Source organism: Mobula hypostoma, chromosome 20 (assembly GCF_963921235.1).
Source record: "Mobula hypostoma chromosome 20, sMobHyp1.1, whole genome shotgun sequence".
Classification (NCBI taxonomy): Eukaryota; Metazoa; Chordata; class Chondrichthyes; order Myliobatiformes; family Myliobatidae; genus Mobula; species Mobula hypostoma.
The window spans coordinates 23715319-23733162 of record NC_086116.1 but is presented as its reverse complement, the minus strand read 5'-3'; the positions used below and the strand labels follow the sequence as shown (position 1 = coordinate 23733162).

Below are 17844 nucleotides of genomic sequence, written 5' to 3'. Positions count from 1 at the left end.
TCAAGCATTTTTAGGTGACTATCCAGGAAGGACAGACCAAACATTTACTGGGTGCTCTTACAAAGCTGGATCAGGAATTCAATGGCCATCTTATCATTTGTCTTTGTCTCTTTCAGTTGCTGCTAATATTGCAAGGGCTTGGCCTTTATCCCAACTGGGAGATGATCAAAGGTCAAAGTCAAAGGTCTGTTTTATTGTCAAAGTATGCACTTACAATACAACTCTGATATTTATCTTCTCCAGATAGCCATGAAATAACAGAAAGACGTGGGGAGCAGTTGAAATAAAAGACAGGAACACCCTTCCCACCAAAACAAAAAAGAAACAAAACTCGCAGACCTCAAAAATCCCCCACCCCTTCCCCATAGAAAAAGCAGCAACAATAGAATCAAATCCACCACACCATCACGCACAGAAAAAAGCAGCAACAATAACAGTCCCCTACCCTCTCACTCACAAAAAAGAGCAGTGACAATAGCAACTGATCCCTCAAACCACCCCCACCCATACACAAAAAATTAACAGATCGCACACCTGCCAATCGGCCATAAGAAAACACCAAAAACTGAAGCAAACTAATATACAGTACAACAATCATACGAATCTCAGAATATCAAAAACACCTTTCCGTCAGGAGAGGAGAGTGGCTGCATGAACTCAGTTCTTCCATAAAGGGTGACCGCCACATCAAATCTGAATGCCGCCAACCTGGCTGCTGACCATCATTGCCCCAGTGGCCTCGGTTGGGAGTGATCACTGACCACCCCCCCCCCCCACACATTCACCTCGGTACTTCAATTTTCCTTGCCGCTTAGAGATGGAGCCGTTCATGACCCCACACACAGTCTCTGGTCTTTTCCCCGCATCAGCTCATATTCTCAGTCCTCTTCAGGTCCCCATCTCTGATCTTCTCCTCAAGGCAGCTTTCCGGATACGGCACAGCATAGGGCTAGATCATTCAATCAAGTTCCAAATTGTATCTCACAGGCTCCAACGGTTTCCGTAAGACAAACAAGACAAAAAGAACAAGCAGAAGGCGTAAAAAATTTGAACCAACTGAAGAGATTAGCTATCTTGAAGATGTCGCCCGAGGAACCGCTGTTCGCTGGTGCCATCTTGACCAGAAAAAAGACCACCCTTTGGCATCGTGCAAGAATTCCCCAAAGTCACACACAATCTTAAAGCTTGAACCAGTTGCTGAAAGAGTTCTTATAATCCAAGTTAACCTCACTTGACACAAGTTCTTGAATAGTTTAGATGTTCCAGATAAGGCACTAAAAAGCTTTATTCCAGTCCTTGGAGCAGGTTATATCCAGACACTGATTTTACAGCAGTTCTGTTCATCTCCTACTCCTGGAGTGATAGAACAACCTAACAACTTTAGTCTTTTAAATTCTAAAATTCAGAGAGAAGATTATTTGCACTAATTCCTAATTGATCATACCAGAGTCCAGATCAGCAGTGAGCAACACCACAAAAATTAAAAATCACTCGACTTTACTTCCTTTGCCATAACTCTTAGCTGAAAATAAGAGTTGAAAATAATTTTTGCTTCTGCTTTTCATACAGGTTCCACTCTGAAAAATCTCCAAAATAATTTCTTAAATAAATTCATATTTTATTAGGTGCATATACATCTTCTAAAAATGACTAGATATACTTAAGAAAACAGTAATAATCCAAAAGTAGTTTTTTTTAAAAAAAGGGTTATAATCCTAGTACAGGACAACATGTGGGATGAACATTGTTCACTAGGGAGAATTATTTGATTACTCGACAGTCTTTAGTATCTGGCTACCATGTAATGCACATCCATAATGATTTAAGTCAGACAAAATATTCTGGATACAAAACCAGAGTGAAATTATTATTTTTGTTCTCAATATCCCTTTCAATTCAATGTAACATCCATATTAAACAGAAATTGTGAATTAGAGAGAGATAAATAATTGGACTGAAATAGATCTAATGGAATAATATTCACTGCATGATGTGAAAACAGATAACAGAATCATCGCTCTTAATGAAATATGCACACCCCTTCCAATTCCTTGTCTGTCCTCAGTGCAGTGACATTGCCCTGCATACTAATTAAAGCCACAGTCTAAATGGTTTGCAGTTCTGAAGGAAGCCTTTAGAACCACTTAATCATCAGCATTTGGTAATTACCTGCATATTCCAAAATAATGGAATTGCTTCTCTCATGTCATTTCAATTTTTATAATAAAATCATATTCAAAACACATCATGATTGTTGTTCTAAAAAATTCAAGATATATAGTGGGAGACTTAAAATTACAGGGTAAAACTATATTGGTTACTTTACTGTAAAAATAAGTTTAGAAATAAATTCTTTCTTTAAACTTTCACTTCACCAGATATACTTCTCTTGGACTTCATGATATATATTTTATTTGAACAAGTTCTAATAGTTTTGTAATTTTCATTCTATTCTAATTCATCAGAATGAGATAGCTGAAAATCAATCGTGTTCACCAATTATCATACTTCTGAATGAAAATTTAATGTTATGATGCCAAACTGCATAGAAATGAAATTAATTCTACTTTCTTATTTACATGTTCTGTGTACTTAATGATGTATCTCAATATAATAAGACCATAATTGTAAATTGTTATTCAACAGCTTAAATTGTACTAAAACACTGTTAAAATCCAAAGTTTGTATACTTTGTTGATCATTACAGACACTTTGCTGAAGAACTATTTCGTTGAACTATCCATTTCAAATATGACTAATATATTTCAGCACGTTTCCATTATTTAATGACTTGTTTACTCTGGAGAGCAAGATAAAAAGCAGTAAAGGCTACTACTCTGGATTATTCCTAAACCGCAAAAGAATAATTTCCATTTTTGGTTTGAAATAAATAGAATCATTATAAAAATTGTTTGCTTCTGCACAATTCAAATGCACTTTCAGTGGTAAAATCAGTTTCCACAGTGATGTATTGAGACTTCTGTGATTCTTCTTTTTTCATGCGCTGCGATCAGCTAGATCCATATTTGTTCCAAAAAGATTCACCAGTTGCTCCTCATAATTTGCAATATTTCTTTTCATAATTTCCATACAGGGACCGAGCAGTCTCTCAAATGCTTGAACATCCATAACTGTAAAAAAGGTGTAAAAACATTGTCAAAGGAAAAGGCAATACACGTTCAATTCAATGGTTTAGTTCTTGACATTCTATGTTCACATGGCAGTAGAATATAAACATGAGAAATTCGGCAGAAGCAACACCCACAAAATGATGGGAGAACTCAGCAGGCCAGGCAGCATCTACAGAAATGAGCAAATGACGTTTTGGGCAGATACCTGTCTTCAGGACTGGAAAGTAAAGGGGAAGACAACAGAATAAAAAAGGTGGGTGAGGGGAAGGAAGCTATCTAGAAGGTGATAGGTGAAGTCAGGTGGGTGGGAAGGGTAAAGAACTGGAGAAGGAGGAATCTGATAGGCGAGGAGAGTGGACCATAGGAGAAGGGGAAGAAGGAGGGGACCCAGGGTGGGGGAGGAGGTGGAAAGAGTGATAAGCAGGTGAGAAAAGGTAAAAGGCTATAGTGGGGGATAGAGGAAGAGGGGAGGGCGAGTGATTTTTTTTAAACCAGAAGGAGAAATCGATATATAATATATAATTTTTACCATTTAAGTGTTAGCCCACAGATCAAAGTAGATTCACCTGTATATTTAAAAAAATACCTACTCTAATTTGTACACAGATATATTGCACACGATTGAAGGTAGAACACATATTCAATTTTCTATATTGAATAAGCTTCAAAACAAACAAGTTACCAATATACTCCTGCAACTGAGGGTAGAACGAATAATTTCCCATGAATTTTGTTTATCAGTGTTTGACTTTAAAAAGTTAGCAGCTGCTCCCTTATCCTGCTCCTACCAGCGGCTAACACTCGTCTCTTGGGTCTGACACTTAGTGGCCATTTTATAAGGCACAAGAGATACCCAATAAAGTGGTCACTGAGCATATTTCTGTATGTTTGTGGTCTTCTGCTGCTGTAGCCCATCCACTTCAAAATTCAAGGTGTTGTATGCTCAGAGATGCTCTTCTGCACACCACTGTTGTAATGTGTCATTATTTAAGTTACTGTCACCTCCCTGTCAGCTTGAACCAGTCTGATCATTCTCCTTTAACCACTTCCATTAACAAGGCATTTTTACCGACAGAATTCCCACTTATTGGATGTTCTTTTTTGGTTTATTTTGCACCATTCTCTAAAGACTGTGAAAATCCCAGGCGATCAGCAGTTTTTGAGATACTCAAACCACCCTTTCTGGTACCAACAATCATTCCATGGTCAAAATCACTTCAATCATATTTCTTCCCCATTCTGATGAACAGCAATGGAATGTCTGCATACTTTTATGCATTGAGTTGCTGCCACATGATTGCTGATTAAATATTTGCATTTACAAGGTGTACCTAATTAAGTGGCCACTGAGTGTACACAAGGAAAAGGAGCAGGTTCCCCCAGGCACCCCAAATTTGCCTGTGCACTCTCATGGGACAAATAGCTTTCCAGCATATTTTCAAAATATTGTTTCAAAGCTAAGGGAGTAATTGGGACCATTGAGTTGCCAGCTTTCATTGCAATTCCATCTATCTGACTGTCTCCCTATGATGAAAGATCACAAATCAACAGAATGCACCAGGATTCCAATTTTCAAGTGAGCCCAGATGGTTGAGTCCAAGAGGTAATTTGCCACTGCAGGTATCTGAAATGCACTGTTACCTGATTTTTGAAAGCTGCATGTGTATTCTCTAATAAGAGAAAGAAAGAGAGAGAGAGAGCGAGAGAGATTGAGATTGTTCAACCCTGTGTCAGCATTCAATAAAATTGACTGAAATTCCACATCAATTACATTTTCTCTACACAATTATTTTTATTTATTTTGCCTGATTCCCTTAACAATCGAAAATTCTTCATGAAGAGCTTTGTCTTGAATGTACTGAGACACCGAACATTCACATTTCTCTGGAATGGAGCATTTCAAATATAGTGGAAAAATAAAATCTCATTCCTAAAGGGCTAAACACAATCCAAGACATGGGAGCAGAATAAGGGCATTCGGCCGTTGTGTCTGCTCTGCCTTTTCATCATGGCTGATCCAATTCGCTCTCAGCCAGTGAAAGCCGCTTAACACCTTGCTTATTAAAATGGGCAAAGATTTCTAATATTCCTTATCATTAGAGGTTTATATGCATTACAACCTATTTGTCTTCAACATCGTCTCTTGAATTGGAGGAATTGTCACAGTTAAGAATTGAAATAAGTCAGATTGAGATGGAAAAAAAAATCAATTTTGAATAGAACAGAACAAATTACAAATCCAAAGTATAGTAAGCAAACCAGATTCAAAAAAATTCAGCTAGTGTACTAGCTTGTTCCTTCATTATAGTATCCTATATTCGAGTACTTTGAGAAAACAGTTGCCAAGAGCAAAGATTGATTTCCAGTAAAATTCATGTTGGTAGGTCTTGCAAATCCTAAGAGGTCCAATTCAGGTAGTACAAGATTAGTAAATTAGCATTAATTTGTTGAAGATTAAAAGCACATCCAGTTGATTGCATCCTAGGTACAAAGATTTTAGTTCATCAGAATGCAATGGAACTGCATTTGTCGATATAATGAACAGGTAACATTAATAACAGTATTATTGTGAGTACAACAAATACACTTTTACTTTTCAGATGTCCTTGATCTGAGCTTTCTTTTTTGCTTTATGGTATTTTGCATGGGTGTTAAGAAAGATTTTTATTTTAAATATACAAACCCATTTTACATACACCAACATAAGATGATGTAAAAATGTATCACATGTCTAAGTCAGCTATTTTAGTACTGCATCATATTCTCAAAACACCCTTTGCCAGCCATAATTTCTTGATTCTTGCAATACCAAAGAATTAACTCAGGCCATTACAGAATGGTACATCATAAAGTTACTGGGAACACTGTCACAAAAGTCAGAATTTTATAATCATTAGCATAAAGTTAGTGCACCCATAGTCATATCTGTTTGATTCTACTTTGTAAGGGAAGAAATATTTCATAGCTGGATTTGTTGCAACTTCCTGGTTCTTAAAATTACAAACCAAATTTGAAATGTAGAAATTTAAAATACTAATTTTGCATTGAAGATACTTACATCCTTACAGCAAAAAATAAACAGGTAATGTAATGCTCTAACTTCAAACCCCAATCACCCACCCAAATTAATTTCTAATTTAATGCTAATTTTAAAAGGCATTACTCTTCTTAAGAAAGTAGTAATCACATCACACCAACAGTGTAAATGAGTTAAAATACATCTTCTGAGCAAATTATTGAGAGGAAACTATTCTAATTAAAAGTATTGGATTCAAGCACTATCATAAAATTGAATATTAAAGTACATGAAGGTAGTATTATAGGACTGGAGAAAGCAAATGACAAAGAGCATGGCTTGTTAAAATGACACCAACCAGCAGCTCTAGAAGGCCATAACAGACAAAGTGTATGTGTTCTGGAAAATGGTTGTCTAGTCTATATTTGGTTTCTCCAATGCAGGAGATTCTACTTTGTGAGCATGGAACGTAGTAGACCAGGTTGGTAGAGTTGTAACCTCACTCACACCTAAGAGGACTGTTTTGGTCTATGGGTGGTACCAGGGAGTTCCAAATTCTACCACACTACCTTCTGGGTTTAAAAAGTTACACTTAATTTCTTGATTACACTTACTAGGTACTATCTAACATTAATGAAGCTTGGAAATTATCCTATGGCTTGTTGGGACACAAGGGAGTGTTCCGCACTGTATCTCTAAATAAAATAAGTAAAAAATAACGCCTACCCTTTGAAAGCCTATTGTAATTTTAAAGACCAATAATGTTGTAACCACTTATCCTGCTGAGATTCCCATCTTGGACTGAGTGAGTACCCCAGGTTTTGTATTATCCTTTGAACTGTAAATGCACCTTCTCCAAAGCCTTTATATCCTTCTTGTAACATAGAGACTAGAGTTATGCATGATATTTCAACAGTGGTATATGGCATAACATTGAGGAAACACATCTTGATTATATTTATTGCGGTGAGTTTCAACCCTGTTTCATGCTAACCAAAAATTTACTCACACCATTGTGAACAGCATCAGAGGTCATTCCACCACAAATATAAACATTTTTAAATGCCTACTAAACTGAAAAAAACTTTACCTAGACATTTCACGCTTCCCGCAGCAAATGCAGAGGCTGCACGTGGTTGATTTGCTACTAAAGCAAGTTCTCCAAAATACTGTCCTCTTGAACAACGTGCTATTTCCACTCCATCATCTGCATCAGGTTTAGACTATATTGAAAGAAAACAAAGAGGAAGTGATTACAAAACAAATGCAAATTTGGTACATTTGTAAATTATAGTCAATGAAACAAAAACAAAAAAAAATTTGGAGCAAAATTTAGGCAAGTAAGTGCATTTATTATCAAAGTATGTGTATGTCACCAAATATTTTGAGAAAACTAAAGAAATACAATAGAATTTATGAAAAACTATACATAAACAAGACTTACAAACAACCAAGTGCAAAAGATGACAAATTGTGCAAATTAAAAATAAATAAATAATCCTGAGAACATGAATTGTAGAGTCCTTGAAAGGGAGTTTTTAGGTTGTGGAATCATTTGAGTGAAATTATCTATGTTGGTTCAGGAGTCTGATGGTTGAAGGGTAATAACTGTTCTTGAACCTAGTAGTGTGGGACTCAAGGTTTCTGTATCTCCTGCCCAATGGTAGCAGAGAGACATGAGCATAGTCTAGATAGTGGGGGAGCTGATGATAGATGCTGCTTTCTTGTGGCAGTGCTCCTTGTAAATGTGGTCAGTGGTGGGGAGGGTTTTGCCTGTGATAGACTAGACTGTTCCACCAATTTCTGCAGACCTTTTCATTCCCAGGCATTGATGTTTCCATGACAAGCCATGATGCAACCAGTTAGGATACTCTCCACTGTGCATCTATACAACTTTGTTGAAGTTTTAGGTGAGAGACCAATTCTATGCAAACCACTAGGAAAGTAGAGGTGTGGCTGTGCCTTCGCTGTGATGGCACTTATGTTCTGGTCCCAAGACAGATCCTCTGATATGATAATGCCAAGGAATTTAAAGTTAGGTAACACCCTGTCAAGACAGCGCCAGTGAACAATTCTTCGGATGATATCTTCTAGATAGCCAATCTCTTCTATTATTTCACTTTTTCTACACCTTCTGCTTATTCTTTTTGTCTGAATTGTATTTTGGAAACTGTTGGAACCTGTGACGTGCAGTGTGGCATTTGATCAAATAATCTAGCATTCTGCTGTCCCCAGGGAGGTCTGCGATCATGAGCTGCCTCACAGAGAAGACTGTAATTGACTCCATCTTGAAGTGGCGCCGAAGATAGAATGCAGTGGAGGCCACGGGTCGACGGCGATTGGTGGTCAGGTTGGTGGCATTCAGAGGGCCATACGTCATTGGCATGATGGCTGCTCTTCACAGAGGGACTGAGCTCAAGCAGGGGCTCTCCTCAATTTTGACGGGGGGGGGGATGTTTTTGAAATTCTAAGGATTATTGGACTATAGTTTATATTGCTCTCTTTCAGTTTTCTGTGTTTTCTTTCTTGTTGCCGATTGGCAGTTGTTGATGTTCTAGCTGCCGTTTTCCAACTGAGTGATCTGTTAGCTTTCATGCAGGGGAGGGTTTGGGATTTGATGATCTCACTGCTATTTTTCATGCACGACATCTGTTAGATTTTTGTATGAGGGAGGGGTTGGGGGTATAAGGTTTGAGAGTGTTCTTTTTCCTTTTCATGGGGGGGGTGGTATCTTTTTTTTCCAATGACTCCCATGGTTTTCCAGTATTTCATGGCTATCTGGGGAAGATGAATATCAGTTGTATTGTACATGCTACAATAATCTTTGAACCTTTTAGGTACCTTATCAAAATATGCTTCAAAGTTCAAATGCTCAAAGTAATTTTATTATCAAAGTACCTATATGTTACCATAATCTACCTTGAGATTCATTTACTTGCAGACATTCCAAAAAACGATTGAATTTATGCAAAACTAGACATAAACAAAGACTGACAAACGACCAATCTGCAAATGAAGACAAACTGTGCAACACAAACAAAAAGACTGAGAACATTAGTTGTAAAGAGTCCTTGAAAGTGAGTCTGTAGGTTGTACAGTCAGGTCAGAGCAACATTGATTAAAGTCAACCAGGCCAGTACCAGAGCCTGATGGTTATAGAGTAATAACTGTTCCTGAACCTGTTGATATGGGGCATAAGGTTTCTGTACCTCTTGCCCAATGGTAGTATTAGGAAGAGGGCATGCCTGGATGGTGGATATCTTTGACGATGGATGCTGCTTTCTTGTGGTAGCACTCCATGTAAATGTGCTCAATGACAGGGAGTGTTGTGTATTGGTAAGGTACTCTACTCTAAAACTCCAAACTTTCTACAGGTGGGCCTGGCTTGCTCGGTACCCAATATTTTCCAATTTCAGAATTCCAGTATCTGCTACTTGTTTAAGAACTGCAAATTTTGTTGAAAATTAACTCAGTTTAAAATGTCACTGTGGAGGATCACCCCAAGATGTGTGTCCGACTGAGCGATCAGCAGCACTGGGGCTCCAGAGGGGACTGTCTTGTCTCCCTTTCTCTTCACCATTTACACCTTGGACTTCAACTACTGCACAGAGTCCTGTCATCTTCAGAAGTTTTCTGATGACTCTGCCATAGTTGGATGCATCAGCAAGGGAGATGAGGCTGAGTACAGGGCTATGGTAGGAAACTTTGTCACATGATGTGAGCAGAATTATCTGCAGCTTAATGTGAAAAAGACTAAGGAGCTGGTGGTAGACCTGAGGAGAGCTAAGGTACCGGTGACCCCTGTTTTCATCCAGGGGGTCAGTGTGGACATGGTGGAGGTTTACAAATACCTGGGGAAACGAATTGACAATAAACTGGACTGGTCAAAGAACACTGAGGCTGTCTACAAGAAGGGTCAGAGCCGTCTCTATTTCCTGAGGAGACTGAGGTCCTTTAACATCTGCCGGACGATGCTGAGGATGTTCTACGAGTATGTGGTGGCCAGTGCTATCATGTTTGCTGTTGTGTGCTGGGGCAGCAGACACCAACAGAATCAACAAACTCATTCGTAAGGCCAGTGATGTTGTGGGGATGGAACTGGACTCTCTGACGGTGGTGTCTGAAAAGAGGATGCTGTCCAAGTTGCATGCCATCTTGGACAATGTCTCCCATCCACTACATAATGTGCTGGTTGGGCACAGGAGTACATTCAGCCAGAGACTCATTCCACCGAGATGCAACACAGAGCATCATAGGAAGTCATTCCTGCCTGTGGCCATCAAACTTTACAACTCCTCCCTTGGAGGGTCAGACACTCTGAGCCAATAGGCTGGTCCTGGTCTTACTTTGTGCATTAATAATTTACATATTACTATTTAACTATTTATGGTTTTAAAACTATTTATTATTTATGGTGCAACTGTAACGAAAACCAATTTCCCCCCGGATCAATAAAGTATGACTATGACTATGACTAAGATACAACACTGCTGTGCATTCTTAATACAAGCATTAAGCAATTCATTTTTTGTCCAGTAAAATGGCAGATCAAAGGGTATCATGACAGTGGATCAAATGGTGCAAATAATTTACTTTGAAAATTACTTCATATGCTACTCCGGGAGCATCAACTTTGCCTGCAGTGAAAACTACAGTGCTTTACCCAGAATCTTAAGCCCACCACTATCTAGTTGAGGATTCAATTCTCATTTCACACTGCATGTCTTTAGAACATTAAAAAACCCTCCTCTCAATTTTCACAGGCCTGGATATGACAAACAAATGGAATTCCATAATTACTGTAGTACAATGCCAATGACCAAAACAAAATTTTCATCTTTGCATATTTTCACTCGTATTGTTTTTCAATGTTTTACGCGTTCTTCCATTCCTCCTCATTCCATTAGGCCCTTTTTTGCTAAATTATTAGATGAAATAAAATCTTAGGCAATTTATCCCAAATCAAAATAAATTCCACAAATATACAACCCTGTATGGGATACAGAAATACATTCTAACAGATGGAGACAAATTTAGCTGGCAGTGAATGATTTAGGCTTTGTAACACGCATTTTCTTTGCCCTTTCTCAGACCTGGAATACTGCTTCACTGTGGATATTAAAAACAGCAACTTGCAGAGAACTGGATAGATCTGGATAGATATTACAAATGAACAACTGATTGAAGATCAGCAAAGTGATTATATCTCATCTGCATTACACTGTCCTTAATGCATGCAACTTATGAAAAATAGTCCATATTCTAAAATATGGGCAAGATCTTTCTCCCACCAGCCTCTACAAATCAGGCAAGTCGCCAGGAAAACAAATTGCATTTGTAGGAGATACAGAACATATTCCTATCTTCAACATATAGCACAGTCAGGCATACACAAGCAAAAAAAAAATGTAACTATCTAAAAATACAAATGAAGTTAAGTAATTTCATTTACCTTGTGCTTCATAGTTATCCGGACTTCTCCAGATTCTACAATATAAAAGCTATCAGCTTTGTCTCCCTGAAGTATAATAAAAATTTGAGTTAATTTTATGAACAAATATACCAAGACATTTAGTTTAAAAGAATGTTCAAAACAAGGCAGCACAAGTAAACTGTCCTGAAGAATTTTTTCTTTGCAACTGAAAATGTTCCTATTAGGTAATGATTCTCAGAATTTTTTTAAACTGGATTTAGAGTCACAATTCAAAAATGTTTGGCTTACTTCATAGGAAAAGTTTTTTTTAAATCATAGATGAAAATAAACTATGGAAGGGAAGCTCATAACTTTGGGAAAGATCCCATTGATGCAGTGGGGATTTTTAAGATGATTTTTGATCAGTGGAAAATAAGGCTATAGAGAGCTGGGTGATAAGTAACTTAAAAGATCATAATGGCATCTGCCAAGAGTCAACCAAGTTCCTGCTGATAAATTTTACAAATGATGAAGAGAAGATGGACAAGGTTCCCGAATCTCAGATATTTGATTTTTTTTTGGCTCCAGATTCCAGCATCTGCAGCTGTTGTGTATTTAATATTTCAGTAATATTTGAGTAATATTGTGATATATTGTTGATTAAGCATCCTTTGTTGTTTAGTGGGTTATATGTAAAAGTATGTAAATGGCATACATCATTTTACAGCAACGTCATAGGTACATGCCTCGCTTGTTTGGGAAGAGACAGGCACAGTCAAGCTAAAAACAAAAAGGTAGAGAATGGACAAATTCACAGATTCAGAAACAGTGATTAGCAGGTGATGATAATCATATATTTAAAAAATGGCTGGCTCTATCAGAAAGATTAGCCCATTTGATTACACCACAGATAACTGGATTTTGTGTACCCACTGGATTGAGCAGTTTTTTGAAGCAACTGCAATAGCCATAACATAAAAACTAACAATAGGCAAGCAATAGGGCTTACACAAGAAGTGACTGGCAAATTAACTAAAATGGAATTGGACACTAGCTCAGCTGTTCCAGTCATTCCATAAAATGAGTTTGAATGGGTCTCAAAGATACTAAACTGAAACCTGCAGATATTCAACTAAGAATCTACAGTGGAGAAAAAAAAACTCCTGTGGAAATGACATTTATAACAGTGCAAGACAACAAACAAAAAGCCACGTTGGGCTTGTACGTTGTAAAAACAGGAGGGCCAGCATTGTGGGGGCATTATTGGGTGAGACAACTAGAACTTATTTAGAGATGCATCCACCATTAGCATGTCATATCCCCTTTAATCGAGTCAACTGTAACTAAATCAAGGAAGGTGCTGAATGATGCCACAACTATCTCCTTGCTGTACACCATCAACAGAGGGCAACAGGTGTTGGTGCCAACCTTTGTGCCTCTGGTTGGAAAGCATTTTGGACCAAGGAAGGACCATGCCGCTCAGAGGGATCGTGAAATTGACAAAAGGAGTGTTCTGACTATAATGGTTTTTGTAGGCAACATATCTGAGAAACCTTCTGATATGTTAATCAGGTAGTTACTTGTGAAATATAGCTTCATTTTAAACTAGAAGAGAGTTCCTGGAGCTTTAGTAAAGTTGCAAGCATTTGGCTTTCGTGACTATAAAGAACAAGAATCTATTCTGCATTCAATAACGTTATTGCATGAAATGCAAGTGGGAGACAAAACGCTGCTTGTAAAAGTAGGTGCAAAGACCAATGCCCAGCTGGAAGGCAAAGCGAAAGGAGTCAATGGAGATATGAAAACAGATGATATTTTCATACATTGTGGATGAGGAAACAAAGAGGAGAGATCAGATCACAAAAGAGAATAATAGAAAGGTTAATAAGAGAATACTCCAGTGAACTAAATGCACCTTCCCAAGATCATGATGCACAAACTAGAAAGAAGAAAAAGGAAAAGAAAGAGGAGGATGACATATGTGCCATGGAAAGGATAAATGAGACCCAATTTCACATGAGTTAACTCCTACAATCACCACAAAGGAGGCCCCAGAACCTGAGATTGTTTTGTCAGCCACACGTCTCTCCTACCAAGTAAAGTCATCTCCCTTGTCAAGAAAGACAAAGACCAAGAAAGCCTCCTCAGCAATTAAATCTTTAGGTCTGAATGGGACAATTTAAAATTTACTATGCTGTGGATGTCTATATTGTAGTTGTATATGCAGTATACTGTATATATACGTACATAATTTGAGATGCTTTCTATATTGATATAGAGTTCATAGCTAAGCAGAAAGGAGTGTCATGTATTCAATATTTCAGTAATATTGTAAATATTTTTGACAAAGCATTCTTTGTTGTTTACATGATGTATTGCAGGTTATATTTACGGGTACGTAAATGGCATAAGTGATTACACTGCCACATCATACTTATGCACCTCACTTCAAGTACAAATGAGGGTAGATTCACATTTCCAGCTCCATCATTTTCCTTTCATTAGTTCTTAATGTTTTGGAGTTACAAAACATAACAGCAGCCTCTGACATCTCCAGCTTCACTGTCTGGTAAACTGTGATGAAGGTTAACTGCCCATATACTCCTCCAGTTTCAACATTATGATAAAGAGAAGGTCATTAATGAAAAAAAAGTGATTTTTAAACTTTATTTATTGAGATACAGTGCGGTGTGGGCCCTTTCCAAACTTTGAGCCATGCCACCCACCAATCCCCCAATTTATTCCTAGCCTAACTATGGGACAATTAACAATGACCAACTGGTATACTAACTTGTATTCTTTGGACTGTGGGAGAAACCGGAGCACCCAAAGGAAACCCACCTGGTCACGGGGTGAATGTACAAACTCCTTACGGGCAGCGACAGGTATTGAACCTGATCATCTGAACTGCAAAGCGTTGTGCTGACTACTATAGTATTGTGCCAATTGTATACGTGGGCTCAAACATCTGTGTTCTACTCCTGCCTTAGGTGTGTAACATTAGGTTCTTACAGCACCTTCTCATTCTCACTTGCAATATGCACCATTCATAAGTGCCACAAAAATTTCATTGCTAGTTTAAACTGCTTTACCCACCAAAACTAAATACTATTAAGCAAATATCAGCGTTAAGATTAGCATTAACATAAAAATAATTCTGCTAATGGTGCAAGATCTTTTTCAATCAAGGCAGATGGAATAAGGAATAAATATTCATCACCTGAGCAATTATGCGTTCTCCATCGGTGTACGTTTTGGTTCCAAATACATCGACTACTTTCAACCTTTCCCCCAACTTGAAAAAGCAAAATGTCATTATTCCAAAAATACATACAAGTCCAAATTCTTCACAAAAGTATGAGCAAGACTGACTTTTCTGCAGTCACATTTTCTCAATAAGTTTCTAATCAGTAACAAATGGATAGGTTTTTAACATTTTTATCGCTTGATCAGCTCTCTGTACTATCCACAAAAACACATAATAGACAGCACAAGTAAACCGATGGTGATTTCAGAACCAATAATTTGTACACAACTATGGAACATGTACACTAACAATTTTAAACAGTGGAAAAAAACACTTAACAGGTTCATTATAGTTATTTACATGACTAATTGGTATGTGAAATCAGTAAATACTTTGGTATCGTACTTCTAGTGACTTTAGAAGTGGCAATGATTCGACAAATTCTTCATATAATTTCCGTTTCTTGGCATTGTTCTTCACAATAATTCTACGAAATGTTGTCCTGTCCTAGAAAAAAAAGATGGCCAATTGTCAATTCATCTAATCTCACGTCTAACTTTGTTCCAGTTTCAGATATATTCATTTGTAACTTACACTTCTGTAACATTGAAATAATTTTAACAGAGAGTAAAATATCATATTAACAATATGGTTGTTAAAAATAGTTCAGTAAAACTACCTTTTCTCTATTCAACTGTTGTTTCCCCAAAATCAATGTCAAAGTCATCGATATGGTTGTGCACGAGAGGAACAGGGTTATCCTACACCCATAACCAGTGAAACAATCTTTATTGATTGGTGTAGTTTATCATAGAAGCTAGCCCCTTGACTCCAGAAGTTACAAGATATATCTGGGCTCTCCGGTGTCCGGGAGTAAAAAGGATAAGATGCACACACACTACAGGCAGCCAGTGGTTCATGACGGAACTGATTCTTAGCCGTCAATGCAATCCTGTCCATTATCTGAATTGCTTTTCATCAGTTTTTCAATGTTCAATTACTTTCATTTCACCTTCCCCAATTTCCCTTCTAAGCCCTGATTCTTTAGTGAGAAAATGCTCATTGCCTTTAAAAGTACAATTTTCTTGCTCACAAATTTGCAAGCAAACTTGTGGGGACAGGACAAGGTGGTGCAAAATAATTAATGCTGAGGAAGACTAAAAACAAAGGATATGGATGAACACACAGAATGGGCAAATGATTAACAGGTGAAGTTTAAAGTCATATGAGAAAGGAACAAAAGGATCACTAAAATATTGTGCCAGAGGTATGGAAAGTTATGTAAAAAAAAACACAATGTGAGTAGCAACATACTGTACATTTCTGGAGGGAAAATTAGGAATGTAATGCTAAAATTTTGGGTGACTGGGTGGAGATGCACCTCAACAAAGGTGGAAGGTGCTCCTCCTCTCCACTAGCCTGCAACTTGGGCAAGGTGCAGCACCTGCTTAGCACCTGATCAGGGTCACGTGAAGCCATGGGAGCTGGTGGAGGATGGTCGTATGAGCATCTCGCGCATATCACAAGTCCTGGTTATGCCACCACTGACACCAGACAGTCTCTGAAGAGTATTGATAATGGCTGTGGTCACCTGTCTTGTAAAGACACTGCCCAGAAGGCAGCAATGGCAAACCACTTTTGTAGAAAAATTTGCCTAGAACAATCATAATCATGGAAAGACTACGATCGCCCGCATCATACAACATGCCACAGAATGAACACATGAAAGCTAAAACTGTACCAAACCTTATGTACTTAAAGAACTATGTGCAGTTCTAACCCCCTCCCCCATTAAAAAAAACATATAGAGGTAATTAAGAAAGTGCTGAGAAGATCAACTGGAATGATACCAGAAATGAAAGTTTACACATCAGGTGACATAATGGCACAGCCAGTAGAGCCTGTCACACAGCACCAGGGGCTTGGGTACAAACCAACCTCTGAAGCTGTCTATGTGGGATTTACAAGTTCTCCCCATGAGTGCACATTGTTTATCCAGGTGCTCATTTCCTCCCACGTCCCAGTAGTTAATTGGCCACTGTAAAATCTCTTTTTGTGTACAATTAGGGGTGGGGTGGAGAGCTGAGGGAGAGTATGTTACAGGAGGGATTGACGGGGGTGGGGGGGGGACATTAGCAGGGACAGACCTGATGGGCCAAGTGCCCTTGCATGTCATAAAGAAATATAGAAATTGCTAGAAAACATGCAAGGAGCAACACATCTCTTGTTTGCTGATTCAGGTTCTCAAGTGGCGCTTTATTCTTTTTGACCATTAGTTCAACGACCAGTTCTATATCAGAACTAAGCAATGGATTTCCCATTCTAACTGTTTTCTTGGGCTGCACAAACAAATTTTACAAATTCTGAACACTTACCAAGCCCCATAGCGCTCCATTGGAGGTAGCAATAATGGTTGCCGCTCTGGGTGTATTATACATTAATGCTAGCTCACCGAAGCTACCATGGTTCTCATAGGTCCCAACACACTTTTGCATGCCATCCACAATTACAAATATATCATATTTTCCCCTGTAAAATATAAAGTTAGATTAACCTGTACTTTAGTATCACCATAATTAAAGAGCAAATAGCCCTACAACATTTGCACCAACACAGCATTTTTGAATCCTGTCTCCGTTTCAGGCAAGTCAACATCACCAACCACACATGATCTTCCACAATGCATAAAATGCTGCAGGAACTCAGCAGGGGTCAGGCAGCAGCTATGGAGGATATCCTTCCAGTCCTGAAGAAGGGTCTTGATCCAAAACTTGACTGTTTATATTCCTCCACGGATGCTGCCTGACCCACCAAGTTTGTCCAGGATTTTAAGTGTTGCCCCAGATTTCCAGCATCTGCAGTCTCTCGTGTTTCCACTTCGGGAGGTTCAGGGGTCAATGCATCAACAGGTATGACAACAAAACCAGACTCAACTGGATCAGTGAGGTTACAGTGAAGTTGAGATCGTATCAATTGATTTTAATTAATGAAAGCCACACCAACTAATAAAAGTATGATTTTCTCACAGTTGCATGAA

General features: G+C 38.2%; 1 protein-coding gene across 1 annotated transcript in view; it reads right to left on the bottom strand.

Annotated features, from left to right (window-relative positions):
• Positions 1 to 1630: 1630 nt before the first annotated feature.
• Positions 1631 to 17844, bottom strand: part of LOC134359382 (cAMP-dependent protein kinase type II-beta regulatory subunit-like) — a 98012-nt gene continuing 81798 nt past the window's right edge. The window contains exons 6-11 of the mRNA XM_063072544.1: positions 17183 to 17336; positions 15213 to 15314; positions 14781 to 14855; positions 11600 to 11665; positions 7238 to 7370; positions 1631 to 3131 (exon numbers count right to left, since the gene is read on the bottom strand). Coding sequence (XP_062928614.1) covers positions 2998 to 3131; positions 7238 to 7370; positions 11600 to 11665; positions 14781 to 14855; positions 15213 to 15314; positions 17183 to 17336 — 664 coding nt within the window. The 3' untranslated portion in view covers positions 1631 to 2997. The remainder of the gene's footprint in view (positions 3132 to 7237; positions 7371 to 11599; positions 11666 to 14780; positions 14856 to 15212; positions 15315 to 17182; positions 17337 to 17844) is intronic.